The sequence below is a fragment of the Mytilus galloprovincialis genome, unplaced genomic scaffold, assembly GCF_965363235.1.
Source record: "Mytilus galloprovincialis unplaced genomic scaffold, xbMytGall1.hap1.1 HAP1_SCAFFOLD_50, whole genome shotgun sequence".
Classification (NCBI taxonomy): domain Eukaryota; kingdom Metazoa; phylum Mollusca; class Bivalvia; order Mytilida; family Mytilidae; genus Mytilus; species Mytilus galloprovincialis.
In genome coordinates, this window is record NW_027467996.1 from 33,529 (window position 1) to 50,403 (window position 16,875).

Consider the following 16,875-nt stretch of genomic DNA (forward strand, 5'->3'; position numbering starts at 1 on the left):
AAAAGGTAACCAGACATTACCAATTCCAGCCTAATTTTAAAATTTCAGTTCAATTGGATGAAGCATTTTTGAATTCATGAACGACATACAAGAATAAAGAGCTTGGCCGAGTGCACCATGATATGACCGCAATGATCGACAAGTGTTGACACACTTCTAAAGTGGACACAATAATATGTTTGACACAGTAATTTGCTGGACACAGAAATTTCATTAGTACTAAAAAGCACCACTTTGGCCCTTAATAGGTTGGAAAAACTGCAAGTCCTAGCTAAAATTCTCTGTTGGAAATTTCATAAGGACTCTAAAGAAAAAAAAAACCTTTGAAATTGGACGAGAAATAAAAAAGTTTGTTTTTTGGGATTGAGCACCACTTTCGCCCCAAATAGCTCGGAAACGGTACAAGCTACGTTAAATCCTTCGAGACTCTATCAGTGCAGAAGTTCATAAGGAAAACAATGAAAAAATCAAAATGAAAATAAGATGAAAAATAAAAATTTCATGAAAAAAAAAGAGAAGTCCGTTTTAGCCCCTTTTAGCTCTGAACCCTTAAGTCCTAGCTCAGATCTGTAAAAATTCACTTATTTTCTATGATACTCTTTGATCTCACCAATCTTAGTATTTACAATTACGTGTATTTCATTTCTCAAACAAAATCTTCATATTAAGTAGTGTTGTCAAATTGAACAATTATGCCTAACCGGTTAACCGAATAATCGTTCGACCGATTAACCGGTTAACCGGTAGTTAGGTTGATGTTCAAAGTCTTATACAAAGTACTTCACGAATGACTGGTTTTATGATACAATAAATTGACATTTATCCCAGGGTATTATAACACAATAATGCAAACACTAACACAATTAGGATTTCAATATGTAATAAATTACAAAAAAAAACAAATTTATAAGTATGTACATTTAGAAAGAACGAAAGAAGAGTTATTCACATTTTTCCTCGGGTACATAGTTTTTATTCAGGAATATTATCTGGTCGATCACAGAGGAAGATAGTCGATTTCTCAGTTTAGTAACAATGAGACCCGCGCATGAAAAGATTCGTTCTGACGGAACAGAGGTAGCAGGAATACTTAAATATTGTCTAGCTAACACAAAGAGTCTGGGGAATTTACAATTATTTTCTTTCCACCACTCGAGTGGGTTTGAATCTTGCACAGCACGCTCCTTGATGTATAAGGACATTTCCGATTCATCTTGAAAGGACGTATCTTCGTCGGTGTCAAACAAAAGAAAGTCCAAAGATCGTTGGACTCTTTGTTTCTTGGCTGGTTGCTTGTCAACTTCAGTTCCAAGGTTTTTTTATGACGTTTTAACTGCGGGCTTTAATGGCACATCGTCTAACTTGGACTCTAACATTTCAATGGCGACTTTTTTTTGTTCTGGGGAGAAAAAGTTAAGTGTTCTATGCCTCGGATCAAGTAAGGACGCTAAAGCATGCTGTGTAGATGCAGTTTCAATGTCATACGGTTTAAAGCGGGTGATGAGTTCTTCTGAAATACTTGCTTTCATTTTATGCGCAAGAGCACTATCCTCTTCAGAGTTTTTTAGGTGTTTTTTTAAGAGTCCGTTGACAATAGGAAGCATTACAGAGGCTGATACGTCCTTTTCCAGACACATGTATGTTGTAACATGAGACATTTGCTTCAATACTGCGGAAATTTCAACCAGATAATCCCACTCATGATCTTTGAGAAGCATATGTGTGTCACATTTCTTAGTAACAGTTGTATCTAGCATTACATCCGTAATAACTCTGCGTTGTTCACATAGGCGTTCAATCATTAGCTGAGTCGAATTCCATCTCGTAACTACGTCTTGTATAAGTTCGTTCTGTCTTAGTCCGAACAACTTTTGTCTTTTCCTCATTTCTGCAGTTATTGTAGTTGAATGCTTGAAATGTCCCACTAACTTACGAGCATGTGAAGTAAGTTTGGCAATAGCGGGTATTTCCAAGCATGGTTTAATGCAAAGCTGAATGGTATGACCAAAGCATCTCATATCGTCAAAGTCACATTTCTCTGATGCACAATTCATGTTCCTAGCATTGTCATGTACAGAACTCACAATTTTACCGTCCAATTCAAACTCTGAAATTGTAGATTTCAGTCGTTCAGCAAGATTTTCGCCTGTATGGCGTTCAGGCATTTCACGAGTAACAAGCACATTTGACTGTAAATTCCAGTCTTTGTCAACGTGATGTTCTGGACTGTTAAAAAGCTTTTTGTAGCATTCGATGTCCATGTATCAGAAGTAAGGGATACGCTGTCAATGAGATTTAACTCTTTAATCAAACTCTCTTTTTTGTCACTATATGACTTTTCTATTCTGGATTTTATAGTATTTCTAGACGGAATTTTAAATTCTGGAGCTATTATCGACATAAGTTTTGAAAATCCTTTTCCCTCAACAATGCGAATGGGTAGGTAATCCAATATAATCATATCCACTATTGAATTTGTTATTAGTTCAGATTGAGTAGACGAAAATCTTCTAGATTTGGGTGTCTGAACAAAGTCTAAAACCGATGACTGCTTAACTTTCTCAGGCGTTTCAGAAAAGTCATTGGGATGCTTTAACTTCAGATGATTCAGCATATTACTTGTACCACCAGTATAGACTAATTCCATTTCACATAGTTTGCATTTCACTATTTTGGAGTCGGCATTACGTTTAAAAAAAGACCAAGCCTTAGATGACGGAGGTGGCATATTTACATGTACGCACACACAATATAAAGTCAAAGTGAAGAAATAAACTAAATCGTAAAATTTATTCAGCATGTTCAGCTTACAACTGTTCAAAATAAACTTAATATGCTAATTATGTTTACATTATACTTGCCCGGAGCTGACAGACAAGTTGTCTATGTGCTAATTAAGTAATAAAATTTAAATGTTTTCAAGGTTAACAAGATTAATCAATAAACTGAACAATTGATCTGTCTAATCAAGTACCAATCAATTCGTACAATCATTTCACATTATTTACTAATGATTTCAGTACACATTTACATCAATTTTATTAAAATTTTAAAAAGGTCCGGTTAACCGGTAAGCGTTTTTGGTATTCGGTATTCGGTCGTTCGACTGGTTAACCGTTGACAACACTAATATTAAGTGATCAATGACTTGTTTGTAGAGCTTTTATTGCTGATCATTTTTGCAATTTTTAATTTTTTTTTTATCTATTAAAACTTATTAGATAATAGCCAAAAACATTAAAATTGGCCAAAAATAGTCTTTTATATGCAATAACCCCTATGCGGGGGCCATCCGACAATTTTAACTCAAAAGTAACTAAGGTAGATCTTGTCAATCTGAACATTTGTCACCCTGTCAGATTTTCTCAATCTGTTACAGTTTCCAAGATGGCAGTTAATATTTGCATTTTACCCCTATGTTCTATTTTTAGCCTTGGCAGCCATGTTGGTTGTCCGGCAGAAATGTCGTTCACAACATTTAAACTAGTTACCCTAAGGATGATTGTGGCCAAGTTTGGTTCCATTTTGGCTTGGCAGTTTCAGAGAAGAAGATCTTTGAAAAAGTTAAAGGACTGACGATGACAGACGACGACGGACGCCAAGTGATAGAAATAGCTCACTTGGCCCTTTAGGTCAGGTGAGCTTAAAACTAGAAATTTATATACCTATAAATTTGCTTCCATTTGGTCTCATCAGTCAGGGTAGGAATCAAATTCATGGTTTCAAGAAATATCTATATCATCTGACTTTCCCTGAGACCTTCCTGGTTCTAAAAGTTAGTACATAATTGTTAATGTACATAACTATTCCAAACTTGAGCTTTTAATTTTTTAAAAATCATCAATTTTTATTTTCATTTCAAAAATTGTATTCAGAGGATATTTAATATTTGACAACAAATAAAAATAAATAATTCTAAGTTTAATTTAAACTGAACCAGGAAAGTTTCGACCTGCCAGTTAAGCATTAGGACATGCAAGTATTTACATATATATATGAACATAAATACAATAAAAATTTGATGCCTGAAAACTGTAGAAGCAAGACAAAATACTCTACCAACTGAGGATTACCCCATACAATTTAGCTAATCTATTGGGAGTCCTCAAAACAAAATTATATACATAAAATAATATACAAAAAGGTGAGTTGACCAAAGAAATAAAAAACAATACCTTATACACAACAAACAAGCAAGTAAAATGTCATATGAAACAAGTATTAACTATTATATTAATTTTACACAGTATTTTCAGAAAATTTCCAAATCTTCAACTGTCCATGTTTTATGGGTGAACAGAACTTCAGCTGATAATGTGATTAAACTTTTGTCGTATACATCCTTTGTATAGTGTAATTCATTAGTTTGAAGTGCAGATTTTGAATATTCTATAGGAAAAGTATGATTTAAGGCGTATAATACAAGCATATCAATAACAATATAGACTAGCTACATCCCTTTTTGATATTTATCCCATGGCTTTTTTTCAAGATGCACTTTATATTTTCTTATCAAGTTAGTTATAAGAATAGAGGATGTGGTATGATTGTCAATGAGACAGTCATCTGGAAAGGTTCCAAGTACAAATAAAAATTTATCTACAGGTTACCGTACGGCTTTCAACAATGGACAAGAATCCACAACATAAAGTAAGCTGTAAAAAGCCCCTAAACAAGAAAATGTGACACAATTCAAGATAACAACAAACCTTTATAAATTTAGATTTACCTTTATAAATCAAGGCATCATGCATCCCCTGTAGGTCGATATTAACAGAGATTTTCATATACAATGCTATAAACCTCTTTATATAAGCAAAAGTAATACATGCATATAACTGCCAATAAGTGCACTCTAAATCTAAGACTACTTTTTAACTCATGTAATTTATATCAAAAGAGCAAAACCTAAGAAGATATAATTGTAACAGGATGCTGTTATAGATGTCCAAAGAAACACAAATTGAATTCTCCTTCAAATCAAAAACTATCTCCAGGGCCTGTATAATTCTAGAAATGCCCCTCAGGGCACTAACCTTGTATGATCAGTGAATGTGCCTTGCTAAAACATAGGGTAATCCATGATTACAAAGTTCGCCTCATCTGCAACATTCTTTGTACCTAAGACAAACCTATAAAACACAATAATTCATAAAAGTAAGAGCTTTACCTAAGGAGGGTCAACTATGCATGAAATGTAGGTCAAATTACATGATCCTAGACCATATAGTGACTGAGAAATGAACTCGACATAAACTTTAACCAAAGTCAATCAAGCATGAAATGTAGGTCAAATTGACCTATTTTGGTATGCATGCTGACAGGCTCCCAAAGTTACATCCCCACATCAAGTGACACGATCCTAGGTCATAAAGTATCCGAGAAATGAACTCGGATGTAAACTTTAACCAAAGTCAATAAAAGCATGAAATGTAGGTCAAATTGACCAATTTTGGTATGGATGTTGCAGGCTCCCAAAGTTACACTCCCACATCAAGTTATATGATCCTAGGCCACATAGTATCTAAGAAATGAACTTCGACGTAAACTTTAACCAAAGTCAATCAAGCATGAAATGTAGGTCAAATTGACCTATTTTGGTATGGATGCTGACAGGCTCGCAAAGTTACATCCCCACATCAAGTTACATGATCCTAGGCCACATAGTATCTGAGAAATGAACTCGGACGTAAACTTTAACCAAAGTCAATCAAGCATGAAATGGAGGTCAAATTGACCTATTTTGGTATTGATGCTGACAGGCTTGCAAAGTTACATCCCCACATCAAATTACATGATCCTAGGCCACATAGTATCTGAGAAATGAACTCGGACGTGAACTTTTAACCAAAGTTAATCAATGTGTACTTACATTTTTGATACTTACCAATCACTTGGTGTGAAAGTTGAAGGAGCCTTCCTTTTTCTCTTGCCAGTTTTGAGTGATACAACTTCTATTAATTCATTATTATTACAGGTTCAAGATAGGAATTAAATATTAAACAAGATGAACTGTGAGCTATTACTCACAAAAGTCTACCCCCGCTAACCATATCATTATAGGATCTGCAAGTTCGTAAACAGGAAGTAGAAGAGCAGCAGACCTGAAAACCACTTAAACAATACAGCACCCCAACCTGATACTTGATAACAAATATCTAATAGCTGTAATACATAGTAGTTGAGAAAAGTGTTACGAAAATTTTTCATTAATATCCCTGTCTAATTTATGTACTAAGTCCGTAAACAGGAAGTTGAAGAGCGACAGACCTGAAAACCGCTTACACAGTACAGCACCCCAACCTGATGCTTGATATCAAATATCAAATAGCTGTGATTCATAGTAGCAGAGAAAAGTCTTACGAAAATTTTTCATTAATACCCCTATGTCTAATATATGTACTAAGTCTGTAAACAGGAAGTAGAAGAGCGACAGACCTGAAAACCGTTTACATGGTACAGCACCCCAACCTGATGCTTGATACCAAATATCTAATAGCTGTGATACATAGTAGTTGAGAAAAGTGTAATGAAAATTTTTCATTAATACCCCTATGTCTAATATATGTACTAAGTCTGTAAACAGGAAGTAGATGAGCACCAGACCTGAAAACCACTTACACGGTACAGCACCCCAACCTGATGCTTGATACCAAATATCTAATAGCTGTAATACATAGTAGCTGAGAAAAGTGTTACAAAAAAGTGTTACGGATGGACTGACAGAGGACGGTGTTACGGCCAGAAATCGCCTTTAAATTGTAGCCAACAAAAGACACAAATCAATAGTAAAATTTAACAACATTTAATATACAAAAGTTTACAAAAGGTATTAAACAAATATTACTGTTAACTTAACTGTCAAAATATGAGTCCAATCTGTTATCTTTATCTGTATCCGGAAATCTTTCGGAATCCAATTTGAATATTACGTTCACTACTAATGTCACAATCCAGTATGATGTTGTCTTTAGAATAAAAGTGTCAATCCAAATGCTATGAATACTAATGTCTATCAATGTCTATGTCCAAGTTTAATTATGAGAGTTTAACTTTAGTGTCTGTATATATAGTGTTGTCATGGAAAATTCTAGAACACTCTATAATGGAACATTGTGGAAAATCCTGGAAAGTTTAAGGATCATTCTAGAAAGTTCCAATCATTCTGTGATTGTTCCAGTGATTCCTAAACTGCACAGTTATAAGATTATTTGGTAAACAACTATCAGGCCATACAACACAAATTAGGCCAACATAAATAAACATAATAATTACAATATCATAACACCTCCCCCCTTAAAAGAAGTTTTAGTGTAACAAAAACTTATCATGAATAATATGAACAAAAATACATAATATATACAAAGTGATTTAATAAGCTCTAGATAAAGCATCAGCTATTACATTATCTTTACCCTTAATATGTTTTACAATTACATCATATTCCTGTAACAATAAACTCCACCTAGTCAACCTCTGATTCTTGTTTCTCATTTTATGCATGAAGGTGAGAGGATTATGATCAGTATAAACAAGAATAGGATATACAGTGGGATTCAAATATACATCAAAATGTTGAAGTGCTGACAACATTGCAAAACACTCTTTTTCAATAGTTGAATAATTTTTCTGATGTTTATTTAATTTCTTAGAAAAATATGATATAGGTTTTTCAACATTATCATCTGTCTCTTGATATAAAACAGCTCCTATTCCTACATCGCTTGCATCAACGGCAAGTTTAAATTGTTTTTCAAAGTCTGGAGTAATCAGAACTGGACTATCAATTAAAAGTGATTTGCTATTTTCAAAAGCTTTTTGACAATTTCCGCTCCAGATAAATTTAGAATATTTCCGTAAAAGATGAGTCAATGGTTGAACAACAGTAGCAAAATTTGAACAAAATTTTCTGTAAAATCCAATCATGCCTAAATATCTCATAAGTTGTTTTCTATTTGTAGGAGGTGGAAATTTGGAAATAGCTTCCACTTTAGCCATAATAGGTTTTACTTGACCTTGGCCAACTGTATGCCCTAAATAATCAACAGTGGCCTGACAAAATTCACTTTTACCAAGATTAACAGTCAAATTTGATTTTGACAATCTATCAAAGGTATCATATAAATGTGTTAAATGCTGTTCCCAGCTATCACTACATACAATAAGATCATCAATATAAGCATAACAACGGTCTAAATCTTTTATAACATTATTGATCATTCTTTGAAATGTAGCTGGAGCACTTTTCATGCCAAATGGCATTACAGTATATTGAAATAAGCCATTTGGTGTAACAAAAGCTGATATTTCACGAGCTCTCTGTGTCAATGGAACTTGCCAATAACCTTTCAATAAATCAAATTTGCTCACAAATTTTGCTTGACCAATATTGTCAATACAATCGTCTATCCTTGGAATCGGATAGGAATCAGATTTTGAGACTGAATTTACTTTTCTGAAATCAGTCACGAAACGAAAAGTTTTATCTGGTTTTGGCACAAGGAGACAAGGAGAGCTCCATTCACTGTTACTCGGCTCAATAATATCATTGTCAAGCATATATTTAATTTCTTTTCTCATAACTTCAAGTTTGAGTGGATTGAGCCTGTAAGGATGTTGCTTAATTGGACAAGCATCTCCGACATCAACATCATGACAAACAGCAGTGGTTTTGTTTGGCACATCTGGAAAAAGATTTTTAAAAGAAAATACCAAAGTTTTTATTTCTTCTCTACGATCAAAAGACAGATGTGCAAGTTTTGAATCTAAATTTGACAAAATTTCTGAATTTTTCAATCTAACTGTCTCTTCCATAGTTTTACAACTAAAAATTGGTTCAATTACATCTGGTTTGTCATGATTGTTCTCAAATTTAACCATGCCTAAAGTGGCAACTGGTTTACTATCACATAGAACATTAGTACGCTCAAAATATGGTTTTAACATATTAATATGACACACTCTATTTTGTTTGCGCCGACCTGGAGTTTTTACAATATAATTCAAATCATTAATTTTACTCTCTATTGTATAAGGACCACAATATTTAGCCTGTAAAGGATGTCCAGGGACTGGCAAAAATACAAGTACCCTATCACCAGGCTCAAAAACTCTGTCCCTGGCATCTTTATCATACCATATTTTCATCTTGTTCTGTACATTTTTTAAGTTTTTCTGAGCAATTTGACAAGCAGTATACAATTTTTCTTTAAATCTAGATACATAGTCTAAAAGATTCAAGTCAGTATGTTCAGTAAGCCACTTTTCCTTAATCAATTTTAACGGTCCCCTTACAGTATGGCCAAATACCAACTCAAAGGGACTAAAACCAATGGATTCTTGAACAGCCTCTCGGACTGCAAAAAGTAGAAAGTGAACTCCATCATCCCAGTCTCTGTCAAATTGAAGACAAAAAGTTCTAATCATGTTCTTCAATGTCTGATGAAAACGTTCTAAGGCACCTTGAGATTCTGGATGGTACGCACTTGATCTATACTGAGCAATCCCTAACTGGTACACTACTTGCTGAAATAGACCTGACATGAAATTTGATCCCTGGTCGGACTGTATAGACTTAGGAAGTCCTACTAATGTGAAAAATTTGATAAGTGCTTTGACAATAGTAGGTGTCTTGATATTTCTTAGCGGAATAGCCTCAGGAAAGCGGGTAGATGTACACATGATTGTCAATAAATATGCAATTCCAGTCTTGGTCTTTGGTAAAGGTCCAACACAGTCAATTAGAACTCTGCTGAAAGGTTCGTCAAAGGCTGGAATAGGCAGAAGAGGTGCTGGTGGTATTTTCTGGTTAGGTTTACCAACAACCTGGCATATATGACATGATTTGCAGTATTCTGCAACATCATTTCTAAGTTTAGGCCAGTAAAAATGCTGCAAGATCTTAAGGCAAGTCTTCCTTATACCTAAGTGTCCAGCCAAGGGGGTGTCATGGGCAAGACCAATAATTTCTTGTCTATAAACTTTAGGCACCACCACTTGGTATATCACTCTCCATTCCTCCTCTGGGGTAGCATCAGGAGGCCTCCACTTCCTCATTAAAATACTGTCCTGATGGTAATAGCATTCGGCCACTTTGTCTGCTTCCTCCTGTGGTTGAGCCCTCTGGCTGAGCTGAAGAACCTCAGGGTCTTTATGTTGTTCTTCGAGTAAATTATTTCGGTCTAATGAATGGCTGTTCACATCTGGCCATGGCATAATAACATTTTTGTTAACACTAGGTGGTTTTATAATAGCCTTTTCTGAGTTACCAGGATCTTCAATATCAGCTATAAAAGTGTCAGAAAGGTCCATGTAATCAAACTTGTCTTCTTGCAAATTCTCATTTTGTTGTTTTCTAGCCATCGCCCTAGTAACAACACAAGCTGGATACAATTCAGCATCATCTTCAGGTGATTTAACATCCACCACCGGTTCACTGGTAACAATTGGTTCTGCAACCACTTTGTTCCTAGCTAGATCATTTCCTAGCAATAATGTAACACCCTCAACAGGGAGATTAGGACGAACACCCACAATAACTGGTCCAGTTATCAAATCTGACTTCAGATAAATACGATGGAGAGGAACATCTATACAACCCAACTCTACACCTTGTAACAAAACGGAGGCACCAACAGAAGTCTTCTCGGACAAAGGCAACACACCTTCTAACAATAAAGACTGAGAAGCTCCAGTGTCTCGTAAAATCTTAATAGGCTGAAGAGTGGTATCATCAACAATAGAAATAAACCCATCAGACATAAAGGGTTTATATTCCTCCATGTAATCACAAAAACTGGACTTAAAAGCCTGACGCGCAGGGCATTCCAATGTACTGGTAATATAAGGTGTCGTACAAGCACTGGTCTTCGGCTTATTATCTCGTTCATTCTTCTTCTGAAGTCTAAAACAATCAGCCATCAGGTGACCAATCTTCTTACAATAAGCACAAGTCAGTGACTTCTTCTCAAAAGTATCAAATTTTGGACTAGACATATTATAACTGGACTGACTCTTATTCTGTGCAACAGGCTTACTATCAGTACGCTCAGTGCTTTGATTTTTGTAATTTCCACTTGAAGTATTAACATTTTGACCCTTGAAACTTCTTTTATGTGAAAGAGTATAATTATCTGAAATAACAGCTGCATCATGTATTGTCTCAACAGTTTTGTCGTCTAAATGTGTTTTTAAGTCTAAATGAACACATTGTTTGAACTCTTCTAATAACATCAATTGTCTTAGGTTATCAAAATTGTTATCTGTTTTCTTTGACGTAAGCCATTTATCAAATAGATCTTCTTTTTCCCGAGCAAATTCCACATAGGTTTGTGAATCAAACTTTTTATAAGATCTAAATTTCTGTCTATATGCTTCTGGTACTAGCTCATAAGCTTTCAAAACTTCCTGTTTCACCGTGTCATAATCGGAACTTTTTTCTGATGGAAGTGCGGAGTATATTTCAGCGGCCTTACCCTCAAAAACACTCTGTAGCATTGTAGTCCAATATGGCTTTGGCCAATTCAAACTACAAATGAACTATGAGCAATTTTCTCAAACTGTGGAAAATATTTATCGACTGTTTTTTTCACAAAATATTGCTGCATCAAAATATTCTGATTTCGACTGGACTTTAGTGTTGCTTTCTTCTTTGACCATTTCAATTTTCATTTTCTCCATCTCTAGCCTTTCCCTCATTTCAAGTTCTTTTAATTTAAATTCATCTTCTTTTTCCTTTTTATCCATTTCCAATCTTTCCTTCATTTTCAGTTCTGCCTGTTTTAATTTAAATTCATCTTCTTTTCTTTTCTCCATCTCCTTCAAATTCATTTCCAGTTCTTTTAGTTTGCGTTCATGTTCTAATTCAAGCTGTTTTAATTTAAAGGCGTCAATATTTTCGACCTTAAGTTCAAGAGCCTCTTTACCTAAAATTTCTGCGTCAACTAATTTGTCTATAACCAAATTTTTTATAATTTGTTTTCTCATAGATACTTTAAAAACTAATTTCAGTTCTTTAGCAAGCAACACTAATTCCTCTTTCTTTAAATTATCAAAACTCTCCAGGTCTGGCGTTTTCAAAAAATTACCGGCATCAAATGCCATTTTGTAGAATTTTGTTGGCTAGTTATAATAAAAATATTGAATAAATTTTGAATAAGATATTTTCGTTCTCCCGGACGAGCCCCCAATTTCTGTTACGGCCAGAAATCGCCTTTAAATTGTAGCCAACAAAAGACACAAATCAATAGTAAAATTTAATAACATTTAATATACAAAAGTTTACAAAAGGTATTAAACAAATATTACTGTTAACTTAACTGTCAAAATATGAGTCCAATCTGTTATCTTTATCTGTATCCGGAAATCTTTCGGAATCCAATTTGAATATTACGTTCACTACTAATGTCACAATCCAGTATGATGTTGTCTTTAGAATAAAAGTGTCAATCCAAATGCTATGAATACTAATGTCTATCAATGTCTATGTCCAAGTTTAATTATGAGAGTTTAACTTTAGTGTCTGTATATATAGTGTTGTCATGGAAAATTCTAGAACACTCTATAATGGAACATTGTGGAAAATCCTGGAAAGTTACAACGGAAGTTTCTGGAATAACGTAGAAGTTTAAATTACGCATCTTTTATAAGGATCATTCTAGAAAGTTCCAATCATTCTGTGATTGTTCCAGTGATTCCTAAACTGCACAGTTATAAGATTATTTGGTAAACAACTATCAGGCCATACAACACAAATTAGGCCAACATAAATAAACATAATAATTACAATATCATAACAACGGACTGACTGACGGACGGACGGACAGAGGTAAAACACTATACCCCCCCTCTCCTTCGGAGCGGGGGTATAATTATTACTGTTAATTTACTTAGCTGGCACTGATAACGGTAATTAAAGAGAAATTTAAAATATGACAGGTGTGTTTTTTCTTTTATATTGTCTTAATTACATGTACTTAGCCAAGTGGCATTTATAACCATGCTAATTTTTATTCCGATTAAGTTGATGCCCTGACCTCTTTTGATCTCTAGTTAACACTTGCCAATAATATAAACATACAGACCATGAAAAGAAAACTTGTTAAGTATGAAAATGGGAAAGAACAAGAGCAAAGTTGGCTCTGGACCTGCAGCGCTGGCACTTCATGGAAACATAGGTGCTTACCAATCGCAGCATAATAGTATGTAGCATTGGATAATAAAGGGAATTGTGAAAACAAAAGGAAATTGAGTACAGGTTTTTTTATATATAAAATGCAAGAAATATGACAATTTTAGCATGATATACATCTATTAAATTTTGGCCTTGGCAGCCATGTTGGTGCCCGTCAAGGACTACGGATATAATTTTAAAAATAGATACCATAAGGATGATTGTGGCCAAGATTGGTTCCATTTGACCTGGTAGTTTCAGAGGAGAAAATTATTATTTGCGAAATTTTAACCCTCACTAACACTCGGGATTAAAATTTTACACAAACAATGCAACCCATGTTAAAATCTCTGATAAACCATGGCTGCCATGAATTATTTCTTAAATAGTCAAAAACGTTAAAATTGGCCAAAAATCATCATTTATGGGCAATAACCCCTTTGCGAGGGCATCCGACAATTTTGGCATAAATGGAACTTAGGTAGATTTTGACATTCTGAACATTTTTGCCTATGTCAGATTTTCTCTATCTGCAATGGTTTTCAAGAAATTAGTCAATATTTGCATTTTACCCCTATGTTCTATTTTTAGCCCTGGCGGCCATCTTGGTTGACTGACATGGACATCATACCCTAAGGATGATTGTGGCTAGGTTTCGTTCCATTTGGCCTGGCAGTTGCAGAGGAGAAGATTTTTGTTAAAAGTTAACGGACGACGACGACGGACGCCAAGTGATGGGAATAGCTCAGTTGATCTTTCAGGTCAGGTGAGCTAATAAAAAGTGAAAGGGAACCAGGCATTACAAATTCCAGCCTAATTTTAAAATTTTAATTCAATCGGATGAAGCATTTTTGAATTAGTGTACAACATACAAGAAAAACGCATTTTTTTAACACCAAAGTCCCACAACTCTAGAACAACATATAGAAAAATCAGAAAAAAAACGAAAGAGAACCAGGCATTACCTATTCTAGCCTAATTATAAAATTTCTGATTAATTGGATGAAGCATTTTTGAGTTACTGTACGACATTCAAGAAAAATGGCATTTTTTATAAAAATCAAAGTCCCATACTCTGGACACATCGCAAAATTGGAAAAAAACAAAAGGTAACCAGACATTACCAATTCCAGCCTAATTTTAAAATTTCAGTTCAATTGGATGAAGCATTTTTGAATTCATGAACGACATACAAGAATAAAGAGCTTGGCCGAGTGCACCATGATACGACCGCAATGGTCGACAAGTGTTCATTTGGGCAAGTGTTGACACACTTCTAAAGTGGACACAATAATATGCTTGACACAGTAATTTGCTGGACACAGAAATTACATTAGTACTAAAAAGCACCACTTTGGCCCCTAATAGGTTGGAAGAACTGCAAGTCCTAGCTCAAATCTGCTAAAATTCTCTATGTTGGAAATTTCATAAGGACTCTAAAGAAGAAAAAAAACCTTTGAAATCGGACGAGAAATAAAAAAGTTTGTTTTTTGGGATTGAGCACCACTTTGGCCCCTAATAGCTCGGAAACGGTACAAGCTACGTTAAATCCGTCGAGACTCTACCAGTGCAAAAGTTCATAAGGAAAACAATGAAAAATGAAAAAATCAAAATGAAAATATGAAAATTAAAAATTTCATGAACAAAAAAGAGAAGTCCGTTTTAGCCCCTTTTAGCTCTGAAACCTTAAGACCTAGCTCAAATCTGTAAAAATTCACTTTGTTGGAAAAAATATGACTACTTTTGACATAACTGAAAATCGAAATTGTCAATTTTATTTAATATAAAAAGAAATTCAGGTTTAAAGATATTTTTTAGCCTACAACTTTTGAAAATTTACTGGATTTTTTTTCCTTAAATTGACGATTGTTGTTGGAAGGGACTTGGACAATATTCATGACATGGTCAAATTACAACTAGATGGAAAATTAGACGCCTTTTTCGTGCCACCGTGACAATAAGTGAAGGGCATATTGTTTATACTGATCCATCTGTCCGTTTGATGTTTTAGAACAAAATAAAACATAAATTATGGATGGATGGACAACAGACAGACGATAAATAATGGATGAAAATGCTTAGTGATGGCAAAAACTTGCAAGCCTTTCAGGCTAAGTGACCAAAACAGAAACCAATAATACAAATCAGCAATTCTTACTTTTCTTGTTTTCTTGCTTTTCAGCTACTTTACTGCTGCTTGGAGTATATATTTTTCTAGGAATTCTTTTCCTTTTTGGATAGGAAATTGGAGTTTCCATTGTTGGTAGATCTGCAAAAGATGAATATCATATTTGACAGATGTTTCATTACCAGGACCAAAATAAAAAAAATAATGTATGATCTGACAAAAAAAAAAAAACAAGCTGTGTCAAGTCTTGTATTGCTGTTTTATATTTCAGAATATTTATGTGTCCGTGTCGTTACCAATTCCACTCTGAATGTAAATCATAATAATTTTGCGCTTGACACGAACCAGCTAGTAACTATTGCAAGAAAGGTAACTAGAGGCTCCAAGGAGCCTGTGTCGCTCACCTGTTTTCAAATTTGTCTAAATCTTCCTTTGAGGATGATTTCAGACCCACTGGCTGTATTTTTTAGATCTTGTCCTACTTAACATTTTTGCTGTTCAAACTTTCAATATATCTATAACAGTTTAAAAGATACTTTTTAAAGTACTAAAATCGGTGAAAATATAAAAATAGAGGATATGGTAATAAACAAGTAATAAACATTTAAGGGCAATAAATCCAATAACAAGTGGTCATTTGAACTGTGTGTAGAGCTTTTATTGCTGAACATATTTGCAATCTAAAATATTTTTTTTTCTATCTATAATCACTGTGCTTAAACATGTTAAACAGCTGTGGGTAACTTAAGTTACCCACAGCCCAAGATGGCGCAAGACATCTTCTGTTTATATAGATTTTAGTTATTTTAAAGCAAAACAAAGTTGTTTAACGAAGATAAAGCTTTCAAGAAGATGTATATCAGTTTCGCCCGCACTAATAAAAGTAGAAATAACTTAAGTATAAAACAATAAGTCGAAAAACAACTGATTTTAAAAGTCCAAAAGAGGTACGTAACTTTTACAAGAGATATCCGTAACTTTTTTTACGTAATTTACAGAGATGTCCGTAACTTCATGATGTGTCTTTAACTTTTCTCAGAATTTATATTGTTATACACAAAAATATAAAGGTAAGCTATGAAATATCGTAAGTTGGTATACAACTACATTTAGTTACAGTAAAGAGTAAAGGTTAACGCCTTACTTATTCCCAAAAACGGCAAGGGGAATTCATAGTCAGAAGTTCCAATTTTCGAAACGATCCCTTAAAGCAAAACACTAAACCCCTTCAACATTTTTTATTCTAGATTATATGTGATATCACTCTGTCTGTTTTACTCATAAAATTACAGCAACACAGTACTGCAACATACATTTTTACAATAACAAACCACGGCTGTCCTTCATCAACTAGTTTAAGATGAATATTAAGAAGCCGAAAAATCTGAACATGTAGCTTAAATGTTTTTCTTCTATGCGGTGCCAATATTCAAATTTTCAGATGAAATTACAAAAGGGAATAAACCGTACATTAATACTGAAACAATGAAAATATCTTAGCCTTATTTTTTAAGAAACCAGGACTAGTTGGGTTAATAAACTTTCTTCATTATTTACTTGTGTTACTCATCGAAAC

At 34.2% G+C, this 16,875-nt stretch overlaps 2 protein-coding genes across 7 annotated transcripts in view; both read right to left on the reverse strand.

The window, feature by feature from the left end:
* The window catches only part of LOC143059962 (uncharacterized), a 47,468-nt gene that overhangs the window by 6,084 nt on the left and 24,509 nt on the right, over positions 1-16,875 (reverse strand). Inside the window, exons 6-8 of one of the 6 annotated variants that reach the window (XM_076233508.1) lie at positions 15,330-15,440; positions 5,888-5,954; positions 4,094-5,132 (exon numbers count right to left, since the gene is read on the reverse strand). In XM_076233508.1, coding sequence (XP_076089623.1) covers positions 5,063-5,132; positions 5,888-5,954; positions 15,330-15,440 — 248 coding nt within the window. In that variant the 3' untranslated portion in view covers positions 4,094-5,062. Of the gene's footprint in view, positions 1-4,093; positions 5,133-5,872; positions 5,955-6,789; positions 12,608-15,329; positions 15,441-16,875 lie in introns of those variants that run through there. The other 5 variants (XM_076233511.1, XM_076233514.1, XM_076233513.1 and 2 more) reach the window with 5 other exon arrangements.
* LOC143059960 (E3 SUMO-protein ligase ZBED1-like) lies at positions 1,183-3,739 on the reverse strand. Its single transcript, XM_076233507.1, is given in 2 exon segments — positions 1,183-2,224; positions 2,227-3,739. Coding segments are annotated over 2 exon segments (1,479 nt in total). The 5' UTR covers positions 2,801-3,739; the 3' UTR covers positions 1,183-1,319.